At 50.3% G+C, this 16279-nt stretch overlaps 1 protein-coding gene across 5 annotated transcripts in view; it reads right to left on the reverse strand.

The window, feature by feature from the left end:
• Vash2 (vasohibin 2) overlaps positions 1-8852 on the reverse strand; it is a 31723-nt gene extending 22871 nt beyond the window's left edge. The window contains exons 1-2 of one of the 5 annotated variants that reach the window (NR_027352.1): positions 8621-8780; positions 7665-8071 (exon numbers count right to left, since the gene is read on the reverse strand). Coding sequence is in view for 4 of the 5 variants with exons in the window: in NM_144879.2 (NP_659128.2) it covers positions 7665-7940 (276 nt within the window). In the remaining variant the exon portion in view is untranslated. Of the gene's footprint in view, positions 1-7664; positions 8097-8189; positions 8595-8620 lie in introns of those variants that run through there. The other 4 variants (NM_144879.2, XM_006497149.4, XM_006497150.4 and 1 more) reach the window with 4 other exon arrangements.
• Between the last annotated feature and the right edge of the window lie 7427 nt (positions 8853-16279).

The following is a 16279-nucleotide window of genomic DNA, read 5'->3' on the forward strand; positions in this document are numbered from 1 at the left end:
CTCGTGTTATCGAGGGGCTGCTATGGTACAGCTTCTGGAACAGGCATGGGGCTGAAACCAAGTGACAGCTGCTCCCAGGAGCAGACACATGCTCGGTATAGTCACCTGCTGATATGGTACCTCCCCCACACCATCTTCCCCCTGAGATAGTCCACCATTGAAGGGCCCTCTAAGCTCCCTCCAGATATACTCCACTATGAGCTATGGTTCTCAGTGGCCCTCCTGACATTTACTGTAACACAGTTGGCCTTCTCTATGGGAATGTAACTTCCTTGTGAAGTCCAGGAACCATATCACTGTGACAAAGCACCTAAGATGACCAAGACTGGCCCGAATGGAGCCCAACGTGCTTCACTGATTCTTAACTTTTTATCTCATGATCCATTCTGCAGCGTGGCTAATAGTGACCCTTTTATCTGTGTTCCCCTCTTGAACATTGTTGACACAGAACATAAGGCAAGTGGCAGAATGGCACAGCAGCCATGGGTATCGTTTCTAAGTCACACCAGAAGAGGGCATCAGATCCCACTAGAGATGGTTGTGGAGAACCATGTGGTTGCTGGGAATGGAACTCAGGACCTCTGGAAGAGCAGTCAGTGCTCTTAACCAGCTGAGCCATCTCACAGCCCGGGGAATCATTTTTCAATACCACACTCCTCGCATGCCCACTGCTTTCTTTCCTTAGTCCCTTTCCTGAGTTCAAGATTAAGCAAGGCCCTTCCCTTGCCTCAACTCTTCCCTGGTAAGTGCTATGCCCCTGCCTCATGAGCCTTCTTACATTCCCATAGAGAAGGCCAACTGTGTTACAGTAAATGTCAGGAGGGCCACTGAGAACCATAGCTCATAGTGGAGTATATCTGGAGGGAGCTTAGAGGGCCCTTCAATGGTGGACTATCTCAGGGGGAAGATGGTGTGGGGGAGGTACCATATCAGCAGGTGACTATAAGCAGCCCAGCCAGCTCTCCCAAGTGCCTACAGTCAGCATTTGAGCAAACCGCTCCCAAGACACGAGGACGCCAGCCAGCCAGCCGGGAACACATTTGGGTTTGTTTATTCCCCACTGACTCCTCATCTTCTTCATGTTTGTGGTGGACCACGTCATTGGTGACAAAGAAACTTGTTCCCTCTGGATGCAGGTTTGAGAGAGGAGGCTCTTCTAGGCATTCGCGTCTTTGTAAGAAGCAGAGGAGTGAAAAGCAAGATAAGTCTCCTCCTTGAGGCAGCAGGGCCAGCTTTGCCGGTGGAAGGGGAGGTGGCTAAGCAGACCCATGGACAGCCTAGCTGGGCAGCAGAGCCAGACACCACCTAAAGAGTCCCTGGCACTCCAGGCACAGGCTCCGCCATGCAGTGACAGATGGGCGTGGTGCTCTGAGCACAGGGTAGCAGGCTTTCTGCCATTTGTGTGACTTTGGCTGCATTTACTGCAAACGTTCTCTGCTGATAAGATTCCTCTCAGTGCCTCTACTCAGCCTTGACTTTGAGGCGTTCTAAATTCATAGAAACTGTCCCTTCAGCTGGAAGGGAAGCAGTCATACTTAGCACACCCAAACCAAAGTGCTGTGTGTGTGTGTGAGCACGAGCGTGGCTATGTGGGCACACACGGGCCCAGATGTTCTGCAAGCTACGTTTTCTCTCTGACACCTCAACTCCAACTCCCTGTCTGGGAGGGGAAACAGTTCCAATGTGAACATATGTTCCTACGACTTCATTCCTCTCTCTCTCTCTCTCTCTCTCTCTCTCTCTCTCTCACACACACACACACACACACACACACAGTTAGTGAGAGAGAGAGACAGACACTCACACCCTCCCACATAAACAGTTTCACACGCACAAACTCACACACTGAATTCTCTGTCCAACAAACACTAGCAATTGTGGAGACTTCCTTGTTTTTTCACAGTAACACCCACATGTCTAACAAACCTCTGTAAGAACCGACCAGAGGTTTCAGAGAGGTGAGAAAAGAAAGTAGGCGGAGGAACAGCCTTCCTTAGCATCTCCATATGGTAAGCTATAGGCAGGTATAGAGCAGGAAGCACGGGAGCAGGGAAGGAAGGGAGAGAGGGATAAATCCCATCAGAGAAAAGTGGAGAGGTGAGGGACGGGACCTGAGAGAGAGTTCTTGCACGTGTAGCCAGTGACTTGGCTCAGAGTCCTCTTTGGGAGCTGAGCTGACCTCCGAGTTATTTCCAGCCCCCTCCACTCAGGGATCCCACAGAGCAGGGTGTGAAGCAGGACTCAGAAAGCAGCTGGGCCTCAGAATAGCAGCCAATGGCGCCCACGGGATTTAGAAGAACAGCTGCAGTTACCTCAGCTGCCTGTGGTCACACTTGCTCCCAAGCAGGAGGACAAATGCAAGAGTTCCCCACACGGGCTGCAGCAGGGCTCACTGTAGGATATCATCCATTGCAATTCACCCTGATGTCCGGCAAGCTGGCTGGGGCTCAGCACCTTAGGCAGCCTGTGTTCCTGCTGGATCTGGATGTAAGCCAGAGGGGCTCCCTGAAGGGGTTATGATGAAACAAACACAGTGGTTGGAATCTCCTACCAGCTATGGACATGACAGGACCCCAGAGCCTCCACTTGCATCCAGATAAATAGCAACACTGCCTCTTCTGCTCTGGGAGCTGCTGTGAGGACAACATGGCCTGCTGTTATGAGAAGGCAGCAGGGCGAGCACTGCAGGTAGGGCACCGGTATAAGCTGGGCCATTATCCATCACTAACATGCTCCCAGGAGCTGCACTATAGAGGCTCAGAATCAGCAGCACACAACCCTGAGGTGTCACTCCTTGAGAAGTCTTCCTGCCCAACAGGAGAAAACATCCGCTGCATTGCCGAGCTCAGGCTCCGCACACGCTGCTGAGGGAATGGCTGCTGTCCTTAGTTCATGGAGACTCACAGGCAGTGATCAGAGAGCTCAGTGGGCAGCCATGAAAATGCAGGGACAGCTCAGAGCCTCTGAGAGGACAGAACAAATAAATCTCCATCCCGACACACACAAGTGCTAGACTCTTTTCAAAAGCAGGCACATAGTAGAGACACACTGACATGGGGGTCAATCCTGAAGTAAACCAACCTCCAAACAGCCAATCCTGGGCCAGAGAGACAGCTCAGCGAGAGGCCTTTGCCACCAAGCCTGATGACCTGAGTTCAAGCCCCGAACCCACATGGAGAGAGGTGACCAACACCTGTCTGACCTCACATGTGTGTCTAGAACTTTCTATCACTGACAAGAACCTGAGATAACTGACTTATAAAGAGCAAAGGTGGTTTTGTCTCACAGTTTCAGTGCTCACGGTCACGTGTAACTATAGTGTCAGACCTGCAGCACATCATGGAGAGAGCAGGGGGAAGAGGGCTGCTCACCTCACAGAATCCAAGAAATGGGGGGGCAGTGTTCTGATGCTAGGGCACACCGCCCAGTGACCTAAGTCCTTCCTGCTATGCCCTACCTACTAAGAGCATCATAGGCTGGGGGGCTAAGCCTTCAACAGGTGGGCATTTGGGGACACTCAGGAGCCAAACATTGACAGCTATACACTCAAAATGCTTGAAAGGTAGGTCGTGTATCCCGTATTCCACCATAATAAACAAATAAGCTCACAAAAAGTGTTTTACTGAAGGAGAAATGCAAACAACGACTCTCTGGAAAAGGTTTAAGTTCGCTAATAACTTAAATACAAACTAAGGCTGTGTAAAACGCCATCCTCCGTGCTTCCTGTTAGTCGGCATAGTCTGAAAGGCGATGCCCGTGCTGTCCAGGAAGCCAAGGGAAGTTTAAAGGATTTGGAAGAAGAGGGTACGCAGTGAGCAGGGAAGAATAATGAGAGTACAAGGCAGAGTCTGGCGGTCTGCCTCTCCACTTCCTCCTTGCCAAACAGGAGAGCTGACAGAAGGTAAGATGGAGACCTGCAGGTGAGCACAGACCTGTGACTGAGATGCCATAAAGGAATGAAGGGAAGCCAGGCCTGAAGCAGGGAGGCAGCAAGAGGCCCCAGCAGGAGCGACCTTCAACAAGAACAAGGAGAAACCAAAGCATTTCTTTCACTGAACAGGCAGCAGGAAAAAGAGCCTCCTGAAAACCTGAGAGAAGCTGCACAGAACAGCCACAATTCCAGGATAGCCCCAGGCTCCTGCATCAAAGGGCCCAGCTTGTGATCTGGGACTGAGGTCCTGGAGTCACACCTTGGGAGGATTCAGTCAGACAAGAGGGATAGTTCTAAATCCAGGACACAGAAGGGAGGGAGCATCCTGAGAGCACAGGGTGCAGGGGGAGAGTCTGTGGAGAGTCTCAGATCTCTGCTCACACATCACAAAGGCGGCTCTCAGCCCTCTAATGTGAACTCTTTCCAAATTTGGAATCACTGTGAAAATGAGACACATGTGAAAATGAGGTAGGGGCTGCAGGAAACATAGTGATGTTTCCTGCTGAGGGCCCTGGTGTCCTGCCTCAGCAGAGTTAACCTCTGGACACTAGGAGGCCCTAAAGCCAGACCTAGAAGGGCCAGTTGCTCCTTCTGCACCTGCCTCTCTGTCACTCTCTGCCTATCCTGTGTAACCCCAGTGACTTTTGATCTTTTTCTTAAATTATCCCAGTAAAAGCCTGGCTTGGTCAGGTGCTTGAGTGGCTCAGTAACACTTGTGAAGAAGAATGCAGACAAAATTTGGAAAGAAGATCTCAAGTGATAGCCACCTCCACCCACCCAAGCCTTCAAGCAGAACTTACTATGGCCCCTATCAGAACGTCCTGGACACGCCATCCATGCGTTCTCAGACCCTGGGAACTTGCTCCAGATACTATCTTACCTCAACCCACATTCTGTTGCTGCAGTAGCTACTCCCAAATTCACCAGTCCTCCTTCACTGCTCACAGTCCCACCACCCTTCTTCGGTGCAAATTCCTCACAGCATGGTGTTGGCTTGGCTAGAGGATGATGACTTGGCCCCAGGAGAGACTGGAGTTGGAGAGGAACAGTGTCTAACAGAGCAGCTCGACACGCCTGTGCCTGGGCAGGAGCCAGGGTTTGAGGGATACTGAGGCCAGGAGGTGCCAGTGATGGGGTTAGAGATGGAAAGACAGCTATTGAGAGTCAGTGACCACTGGGAAGGGTGGAGCCAGGAGGTCTAGCCTCAGTGGAGTGAATTTTTGACTAACCTAGGCTACACAAGAACCTCTCAAAAACCAAAACCAAACAACAACCATATTAGCAATACTGGGAAATGAAATCATACAGTATTATTCAAGTTAAAAGACCCCTCATCACTGGGGGTGGTGGGACATGCTATAAGCCCAGAATTCAGAATGCTAAGGCAAGAGGATCATAAATTTGAGGGCTAACTTCAGATATAATGAAGACTAGCCTCAGATATAACCAAGACCCTGTCAAAGAACGGAAACGGGGCTGGGGAGATGGCTTAGTGGTGAAGAGCACTGGCTGATGTTGCAGAGAACTGGGTTCAATTCCCAGTGCCCATGGAGACTCACAACTGTCTCTAACTCCTGTTCTAGAGGATCCAACAGACTTCTGACCTGTGTGGTATTCATGGTGTACAGACACAGATGCCAGCAAAGCACCCATACACAAAATAAATCTTCAAATTTTAAAAAAAAATAAATGAAAAAGACCAGGCAGGAGGAAGAGACAGGCAGACATCTATGAGTTAGAGGTAAGCTGGGTCTACACAGCCAGTTCCAGGACAATCAAGGCTTCAGTGTGAGACCCTGTCTCAGAAAATGAACAAACAAAACAAAAGCAACAAACTTAAAAGCAGACAAGTGCCTGCACTGGGCTGAGGGAGTCCCGGCTTATCAGCAACTGTCCGGAGGCTCTTGGTTACAATGAAAATACAAAAGATACTTATAAGAAAAGTGAATGTTCTTTTTCTTTTTTTGAAACAAGGTCTCAGTACACATTCTAGGCTGGCTTTGAACTCACTGTGGGGCCCAAGGTAGCCTTGAATTTATAATTTTTGCCTCTCCCTCCTGAGTGTTTAGAGTTCAGATCTTCACCACCATTCCTGCGCAGAATATCCTTTTATAAAAAGGAAGTACTCAGCTACAATCCTGGAAGCATCAGGTGTTAGTCTTGGGGAGTAGAAACCTATGTTCTAAATTACCTGGTGGATACTTCGAATACTGCATCTGTGGCAAACCAGCCACAGTCCTAGCCAAGAGCAGACAGACACGAAAAAGAAGTGGAAAAGAAAGACGAAGAAGTGGAAGAAGAGAGAGGCGGAGAAAAAAGAGGAGAAAGAGGAAAAGAAGGAACGGGAAGGAGCAAAGAGGAGAGAGGGAAGGGAGAGGAGGCCACAGAGAACAAAGGCAGTGTCCCACTGTCTCAATCACACTCCTGCCTAACTCTCAGGACTCGAGAGATATCTTCAATAGTAAGATCCAATGCTTGTCACATGGAGAAGGGCTCCCCGCACATGGAGCTGGGGTAAAAACGAAGGCACAGTGAGTGAGGTGCAGGATTCAGAAAGCCTGCTCAAAACAGTGGCATTCAGTCTCCACTCCCTCTGCCCAACTCTCTCATGTTTAAAGACTCTGGTGACTCATGGTAAGCAGAGAAAGATGCTGAAGTCAGAGCCAGGGCTGCCCGAGTTCAAGAGCAAGGATTATTACTGCTGATACTCCCACAGACAAGCTTCTAGCGCAGGTAAGCTCCTATCCTTTGGACAGAATAAACTCCCTGCCTAGCAAAGTAATAAAACACGATGAAGCAGGAAGCAGAGAACATCCTCCACTTCCCCAAGGACACACACAGCCTTCTGGCCTGCAGGCTTGCATGCTCAGCTGTCGCCAGCCAGGACCGGGACTGACTGCTGCCATGTCTCTGGGATATGTGATTCCTGCACCTCTCAGGAGTCCTGCTCAGCAAACGGGATCCCTGGGGTCCAGGGAAGCCACCTCCATGGCCACACTCCAGGTTTTCATTTTATATAACACGACACTCCCACCAGAGAACATGTCTCTCTGTAACCATATCCTTGGCCACTGAGCTCAGTTGCTCCCTGGCTGCTCTCCCGAGTAAAAAAGAGAGGGTCACTTGGTGTCTCCCTTTACTCCAGAGACTAATTCATCCAGTGTCCTGGAAAGTCCCTTTAAGCCACAGCCAAATGCTTCATTGGCGCCAGATTAAGCTGGTAAGGGACAGGTCACTGTTCTCTGTAAGCTTCAGAGGTAAAAATCAAAAATCACTGTCATAAAAGGATAGGAAGAGTGTGATGATGAAGATGAAGATGGTTAGCAAAAACTCTAGGAATGATTCACACTGAGAAGTCTGGCTGATTGATTACAAATTCACTCCATAAGTCATTTGCTAGGGAGACCTGGGGGTGGGGGGGGAGGTAAAACACTCACGGAGGGCAGATAGGGTGGACCCTGGGGTTCTATGCTTTCTTGGAGTGGTTGGTGTTGACCTGGTGACATTAGCTTTTGATGAAGATATTACAGGAGCTGAATACATAATGGATTTGGCTCAGCCCAACCTCAGAGCTTAGCCAGCAAGCCCCCTGCCTGCTCCTCTTGGCAGCAGAACAGGACTCAGTAGCTGGACACGAGGTCTCTTCTCCCTGCCCTGCCAAGGATGGGCTGAGCAGGTCCCATCCCTGCCAACCCGCCCATCCCATCCCACCCTTTCCAGCGAAGCCACTGACCTTAGCCAGGAAGGCAGCGTTTCTGATGGCGCCTACCATCTCTCCCCCTCTGGGGTGGACCTTGGCAACGTGCAGCCACATCCGCTCCCAGGTGTGGCTATCGATCGGGAACCCGCTCTTGTTCACGTGGAACAGCACCCCGCCGTCTTTGTCCTCCTCCTCGGAGCCCCCGCTGGTGGCGAGGCTCACGGGCCGCGCGTGGCTGCTCCGGGATCGGGTGCCTTTGGTGATTTTGGGGTGGGGGCAGCGGTGAGTGTCGGCGGCAGAGCCGGTCATGATGAGGGGCACACGGCAAGGGGGCGGAGGACGCCGGCACGCCGGGGATCAGGGCCCCGCGGGAGGTTGGGGTGGCCTTTAACTCTCGCGGCCGTAGGACACACGAAGGGAACCCCGCTCACCGACCGGGCCTGAAAGCAGTGGAAACAGCAGACACTGCAGCTCAATAAGACAGGCATGGGGGTTCCCGCCTCGCTGCCCCAGACCCACCCTTCAGGACTAACGCGAGCTTCCAGCCCCGCCGATTACCTAGCAAGGCGGCTGGAAAGACGCCACGAAGCCTCACACCCAGCTGCACTCGGGGATGGGGAGGCATGCAAGGAGCGCGGGGTGAGGAGGGGACGGGGTAGGAAAAAGCAAGACAGCTGTGTAGCAAGAAGACTCGAGGGTCCCCTCCAGCTTCACGCATCCCTGGGTCCCCAGATGTGGTGGACTGCCACGGTCCCACAGCGAGCGGGCACGTGAGCGCCCGGGGTTGGCGCGAGGGAGCCGCAGCAGCCTCTGCTTGTTAGGGAGGCCTGGCGTCTTCCCGGAAGCCCCCCGAACCCTGGCGCGAGAGGGGCGGCTCCAGCCGGGGTTCCCGGGCAAGCGCAGCGCCGCCCCCTTCCCGCGGGTCCCGCGCGGGCACCGCGAGTGGCAGCTGCGGGCCGCCACGACGCGCGCGGGGCCCGGGGACCCACCTCGGGCCGGCCTCATTGCTGCAGAAGGCTGTTGGGGTTGAGGCGGTCGTCGCCTCATTCCATGTCCCATTCTCGAATGTTATTCTGTGACATATAACTGAGTCACCCGGGCAGCCGCCGATGTTCCGAATGCGGCCATTGGACACCGCAACAAAGAGGGGCGGGTCCCGAGCTTGGGACTCTACAACCCGGAGCTCTGCGTCTCTGCGATTGGTTCCAGGGTTCCCGGGCGGGAGGGGATACGAGTTAGGGAAGCTGGGCTGCCACGCGAAATCCGATGCTGCAGTATCCTGGGAGCCCCGCGGAGCTGGAGCGACTGTCCAGGGACTAAGATCCAGTTTCCCTCGGGCAGAGGCGCAGCAGCTAAGCTCCGGAGATGAGATAAGGAAGTAGTGGGCCTGGTGGAGCAGTGTTGGTCGAGGAGCTGGGCACAGTGACTACACAGGGCTCTGGGTGGCTCTAGGAAAGGCCAACTTTAATACTTATTTAAATTCTCCATTACAAGTTTCTCCCCAGATTAACAAGTGTGTACAGCCCTGAATCCTCTATTAGTAGATGTGGATAACAAGGTTCTTCAACCCAAGCTGCTGTGAGAGGCAATTCGAGCCCCTTCTGTTCTGTAGTCACTGTAGAGGGATGCTTGAAGCCAAGGGAGTGGCCTTCCCACAGCTTCTCCTCCTCTTCTTTGTCGTCGTCTTCCTCTTTGTCGTCTTCTCCTCCTCCTCCTCCTCCTCCTCCTCCTCCTCCTCCTCCTCCTCCTCTTCCTTCCTTCCTTCCTTCCTTCCTTCCCTTCTTCTTCTTCTTCTTCTTCTTCTTCTTCTTCTTCTTCTTCTTCTTCTTCTTCTTCTTCTTCCTTCTATCTCTCTCTCTCTCTTTCCCTCTCTCTCTCCCCCTCCCTCCCCCCCAGCCCGTGTGTGTGTGTGTGTGTGTGTGTGTGTGGTGTGTGGTGTGTGTGTGGTGTGGTGTGTGTGTGTGTGTGTGTGTGTGTGTGTGTGTGTTTATACGTGAGGCTGGAGTATTGGGTTCAGCGAGTTAAGATCACTGTCTTTAAGGAAGACCAGCACTTTGGGTTCAGCACCCGTTCTCAGCTTCAGGAGGATCACACAAGTTGGGCCTCCTGGGCACCTGCGCTCTCATGTTTGTGCTGACTCTGACATATATGCAAAGACATGTAATTTAAAAATATTAGAAATAAATATTTTTAAACCTTTTACATTTTGCATTTGTCGTGTGTAAGTGTGCAGGTGTACGGATTTGGAGAGCGTGTGTAAGTATGTAGGTGTACGTGTGGAGTGTGTGTGTGTGTGTGTGTGTGTGTGTGTGTGTGTGTCGAGATCAGAGGACAAAGTACTGGTGGCCATTCTCTCATTATACCACATAGGTTCCAGGGGTCAAACTCAGGACCTCGGGCTTGGTGACCAGCCAGTAACCACTGAGCCATCTCACCAGCCCAAAGTACCTTTTTCTTAGTGATAGTGTCTTCCTTCTTGCTTCCTCCATCCCACCCTCCCTCTCTCACTTCCTCTCTCTCTTACTTTTATTTTGAGAAAGAGCAAGCCAAAGTGGAAGAAGCCACAGACTGCTGACCCTGAGGTCCAATAAGTCTAGGTTTGTCTCTTGCTGAGTTGTGTATCCCAGGACACACAGTTCATCTGCTCTGTGAGGAAAACCAGAGCCCCTTTGGCTCTTAGGTCATGTAACTTTCTTTGGAACATCTAGGAGCCTGTCTGTCAACCATGGGAAGCAAATCTCCCAGCTGGACACCATGGGGAAGAGCCCTGCCTAGGACTAGTTTCTGGCTGCTCAGCTCTATGTGGGAGTTGGGATGGAAACCTCTATGAGGCAGGCAGGGTGGGAGCCAGGATCAGTAGAGGATCAATGGAGGCAACCTGGGTTCTAAACCTACCAGGACAGAGCCCTGGGCATGAGACTATGGATGGAGTCATCACTGAGCACAGTAACGCCAGTCTATGTCAGAACATTCTTAACGGTCCTCGGGCAACAAGCACACCTGGGAAAGAATCAGGAGGGAGAAGACAATGTGTGCCCAGGGAATCTCGTTCCTAATTAAAAGGAAACCCACCTGTTTGCTCATCCCAAACGCCCTTCTCTCCTGTCTGCAGTTCATCCTTAAGTCCATCTCTCTCCCTTCCACGTCCCTGGTACCCAGACCAGAAAAGGAACTCAGGGCAGCACTTCTGTGGACTGGGATTTGGCCTGCTCGCCCCTTAGAGAAAACAGCTCAAAGGACAGCAAAGACCAGGCTCGCCACCCTTACTGTGACGAGGCTGCCCACAGATGGACCAAGTCCAGCCAGGTCTGCTCAGCTTGGTCAGTCGGAGCCTGAATCCTGCTTTGCCTAAGTAGGAACCCCAGACACCAGAAAGAGATAATGGTCACCTTCCTGCTTTGAACTGTGTCTAGCATGGTCTTTTGACAGTGAGGGGAAAAGCTGCCAAGGTCTGAAGCACACACAGGACTAGCGATTTGCATGCTGCTTTGCATTGCTCCCTAACTGTGCTGAGAGCTGGTCTTGCCATACAGAGGATCAAGGCAGCATCCAGTGAGTGCTTGGTCTCTGCTGAGCATAGCCTGAGCCCTTCACATGTATGCCCTTACGTGATGCTTACAAGGATCCTGTGGGCTTTAAAGTAACACTAGGGAAGCTTGGGTAATTTCCACTAGGTCCAGACAGCAAAGCTGTGGTTTGGATGTTGAATGCCTTCCCTACAGCCTTTGGGTTCAGTTCTCAGTCCCCGATTTGGTGCTGTTCTAAAGTGGTAGAGACTCTGAAGCAGGACCTCTCGGGAGGTTTCAGGTTACTGGAGACAGGTCCTTGAAGGGAACTCTGGGGCCTGGTCTCACAGTCTCCTGATGTCATCCCCAGAGGTCAAAAAAGCATGTGTTCCCAGGAAAGTTGATTGGCGCCTCCCAAAGGGTGAGCCGAAGAAGTCTTCTCTCTTTCTAAGCTGACCGTCTCATGTACATCACAGTAACAAAAAGCTAACTGACTCGGCAAATATAAAAATAGTCCTGCTGAGCCTCTACTCTGGTAAAAAGCATAATAATTATTTTTTTCTAACTATGCACCTGTTTCTACACTGAACTTCGTTTGTTTGTTTGTCTGTCTGTCTCTGTTTTGTTTCCCGATAGGGTCTCTTCGTGTCTCTGTGGCTGTTCTGGAACTCTCTATGTAGACCGTTATGTAAAATGGCCTCAAACACACAAAGATTCACCTGTCTCTGCCTCCCAAGTGCTGAGATTAAAGGCACGCACCACTATGCCTGGTTTACACTGAGCTAATACCCAGAGAATTCAGGAAAACTCAATATTAAGCCTAAGTTGATAGCCTCACTAGGGGCCGAGAAACAGCACAGCCCCTCTGCTCTGAGAAGTAGTTTTCCAGATCCAGCCTGAGTCCCTCACACAGCTGAGAAGACAGAGATAACCCCTTCTCTGGAGAAGTCAACCCTGAACCCAGACTCAGGGATCCTGAACAGCTCAGGCAAACAACCCCATGAGAAAAATTAGTCATGTGTGTCCCCCACCCCAACGCAAGGCAAGAGTCAGCATAAATAAGTCATTAGAAACTGAACTCAGAAGTCAACTATAACATGTTGCGCGCGCTCAACAGGCCAGGAAGAACGACGCTGCTACAGGATCCTTCTGCACACATTTATTCAGTCCTGTTTCTTCTTTCTCCATATATCTCCCTTGTTTATATCTCCCTTGTTTTTATATCTCCCCTGTTTATATCTCCCTTGTTTTTATATCTCCCTTGTTTTTATATCTCCCCTGTTTATATCTCCCTTGTTTTTATATCTCCCCCGAACCCTGGGCCTCTCACTCCTTTTATACTCTCTCTCATCCACGCACCGCAGGCCACGCCCCCTCGCCAGTCGTGAGGCTTCAGCTAATCAGGGCAGCAGGGGCATATCTCCATCAAACTGGATTCACCTGAATCCTGGTACACCTGCGCAGCACTCAAGATGTTTGTGTCTTATATGAGGAAGTCAGGTGCAAGTCATATGACTTAGCTGCAGTCCCTGGCGCCTTTGGGACTGCCGCCACACCCGCTCCCCACAATTCCCCCTTTTTTCTTTTTTGGCAGAGAGAATGTCTGTAGATAGCCCCTCGCAACCATGCCCCTTACCTGTCTTTGGGAGACAAACAGCATTGGTTTGATCCCTGTCTTAGGTTGGTGACATGCCCAGGGAGTCTTATCACTGACTACCTCTCAATCATGCCAAGCCACTCCTGGGGAGATTGTGTTTTGCTTGTGGCAGGTGCATCAAAAGGCCAGGATGTTGATTAATCTATGGCCAAATCTTAATTGCTGCAAGCAAGCCTCATGGGTGAAGGTAGAGGTCTGATCCCCAGTGTGCAAGCATAGGGGCCCTACACAAAACCATACCTTAGGCTCATCACCCAGAGAGGTCTTGGCCAGCTCCCGTGTCGTTTTCCCTGGGGGAAGGGAACTAGGACACTGAACCTTCATGCAATCAGACGTGCCTTCCACAGGATGCCAACAGCAAGCTATCCTCTGTGCAGTGCTTAGCCTCGCACCCCACGGCATAACGCAGCATAATTTCTTTTAGAGCGGCAAACCGAATCTGAGGAGATTGTCCCGCCTCCACTGCAGCAAAAGCCTATGCTACCATAGCGAAAGTGCGGGCCGCACACTCTGCACCTAACACATGTGCCAAACACAAAACACACACACACTATAACAAGCATACATCCCAGGGCTCTCATCCCCGCTCATCTTCCCTGAAGCAAGGGATAGATAGCCAGAGAGGCTATCTCTTTAAGGGGAATTCAGGGATCAAAAAGGCATGGAAAAATGTGAACGTCATGTCGAGCTGGTATTGGCTTCTGGAACACTGAAAGGATCTCTCATCTCGGCTCCATCCTTTGTGCTTGTGGGATCATCCACCACATCCACAGGGGCAACTGGATCAGGATCCTCATTCTTGCAGCGTCTCACCAACCTCTCCAGCACCCAAAGAGGTTCCGTTTGGTCCTGTGGAAACACACAAACAGACCCTCTCGCCCACGTCAACACCAGATCTGGTCGATCCTCTCCAAATCTCCAGACAGAAGGTCCACCTATAGGCAGCTGCTAAAGAGGCATAGGGAGAGGACGCAGAAGCTAATTCGCCTTCCTCCTCCGCCTCAGCTCTTTTATTTTGTCCTTTCTGTCCACCTGATAACACTGTGTCTCCTTTCTTTTTCCTTTTTCTTTTTAAGCCCTTCTCTTTTTCCGACATACTTTCTTGTTGCTCTATAAGGATTTTCTGACCTGTCTTGACTGCCTCTACACACAGTTTCAAACAGTAACAGAGTCCATATATCAGAACAAACAAGACCAAAACTATCAGACCTACCCACAAAGGGTCAATGGGAGAAAAAAGCATAACTACACAGCGAGGATCTCTTGATCACTACACTGAGGTTATCATACTTCCTTAACTTGTCCCAAAACCGTGAACCTTAACTTGTCCCAAAGCCAGGAACCTTTCGTTACCTTGTGCCTGCTTCCTGGCAACTTAATGCTTACCTCTATTTTATCCGAGGTCCTTCCCAAACTCCTGGGGTCGCAAATTTCACTCACCGTGAACTTACCCTGCCGGCAACCACTGACTGCTGAAAGTTCTGAACTCGGTGGGGGAGTCGGTTCCCCGTACGGGCCACCAATTGTCGCGCCCGCTCTCGACCAGCAAGAACGACGTGACCACCAGTCCTTCTAACAGCAGTTTATTCAGTCCTCATCTTTCTTCTTTCTCTTCATCAGTACCTTTCCCCAGCTGAAGAGTTCTGAATCCACGCCGGATCCTTCTCAACAGTCTGTTTCACGGGAACACTTTATTAACCCCTTCTTCCCCGTTATGCAGTTCTGAATCCTCCCTGTAGCAGGGGGTCTTCGCTCTTGCCTGAAGATGTTTCTTGTCCCGGGTTTCGGCACCACTTGTTGCGCGCGCTCAACAGGCCAGGAAGAACGACGCTGCTACAGGATCCTTCTGCACACATTTATTCAGTCCTGTTTCTTCTTTCTCCATATATCTCCCTTGTTTATATCTCCCTTGTTTTTATATCTCCCTTGTTTTTATATCTCCCCTGTTTATATCTCCCTTGTTTTTATATCTCCCTTGTTTTTATATCTCCCCTGTTTATATCTCCCTTGTTTTTATATCTCCCCCGAACCCTGGGCCTCTCACTCCTTTTATACTCTCTCTCATCCACGCACCGCAGGCCACGCCCCCTCGCCAGTCGTGAGGCTTCAGCTAATCAGGGCAGCAGGGGCATATCTCCATCAAACTGGATTCACCTGAATCCTGGTACACCTGCGCAGCACTCAAGATGTTTGTGTCTTATATGAGGAAGTCAGGTGCAAGTCATATGACTTAGCTGCAGTCCCTGGCGCCTTTGGGACTGCCGCCACACCCGCTCCCCACAATAACATGCTTTGTTTAAAGTTTCTTCAGAGACAAAAGAGAGTTACAGACAGAGGAAAGTTAAAATTGACCAGTCAGATGTGAAAAAGATCCATTGGGCTGTGGGTCAGTGGGAGATGGCTGAGAACCTGCTGTGTAGGCATCGTGGGCGAGGGGCTGGGGAGTGCACGGCAGCAAAACTTGGTTTTGCGAGTGCAGAGGTTGCTTAGTGTTAATAATATTTACTCTCTTTAATTCTTAGTTATATTGGGGCCAGAAGCTGATGGCTTTGGATGAATTATCACCTTTTGCTTGGCGGTGTGTATGTGTGTGCATGTTGGGGGTGGGGGAGATTCGGTAAAGGATTTATGGCCAGCACTCCCCTTCCTTAACAGGTAGCCAGAAGCATCTTCCTGGCCAGGGAGCTCATTAACTTTTTGAACCAGAGAGAAAAAAAAGAAAGGGAAAGAATTAAGGTGCTTTATACAGGCAAATGTGCACACAGACAGACAGACAGACACACACACACACACATACATATACACAGACACACACACACATATATATCCATACACCCACACCCTGGCTGAGCCTGACTGTCACAATCAACTCCACGGGTATTTATGCATGCTAACATACATACACATGCCCATATATACATACATATACATATACAAATGTATATGAACGGACATATACAGTTGGATGGATGGATGGGACAGAGTCCCCCAAGCCACCATATCATCTTTATTTCCTTTTTGTGGCCTTAGATAAAAGCTCTTTAGAGAATTACCTCATAGTTGAGTTACACAAAATGGGAGTTACAGAAGGATGTGGCTATTAAGTTCTAAGAAGTATTTCACTCTGTAAGTTCAGTTTCATATGGTCTCGCCTTACCATAGTGCACACCTGTGGCTTCACCCTTGGACCTGAGTGCTTTTCCTTGAACACAAATTTGTCCCCAGTCTATTGCTCTTTTTAGTGTGATTGTGAACATTCACTGTGTTTCTCACTGCGCCCCCTTGACTTGCACATTCTATTCTTGATTTTGATTTTATTTATTTCTCTTTCTAGCAAAATAACTAAAGCCATCTCTTAAAACTTTCTTAAGATTATTTTAATGAAATCAGGAATTCTATAAAATCATTAATTCGTCTAAACAGCATTAACTCATGAAAGTTTATCTTTATGTTGATCTGCAGAAAATATGTTCAGTAGGGTGAGC

The sequence above is a fragment of the Mus musculus genome, chromosome 1 (genome assembly GCF_000001635.26).
Source record: "Mus musculus strain C57BL/6J chromosome 1, GRCm38.p6 C57BL/6J".
Lineage (NCBI taxonomy): Eukaryota > Metazoa > Chordata > Mammalia > Rodentia > Muridae > Mus > Mus musculus.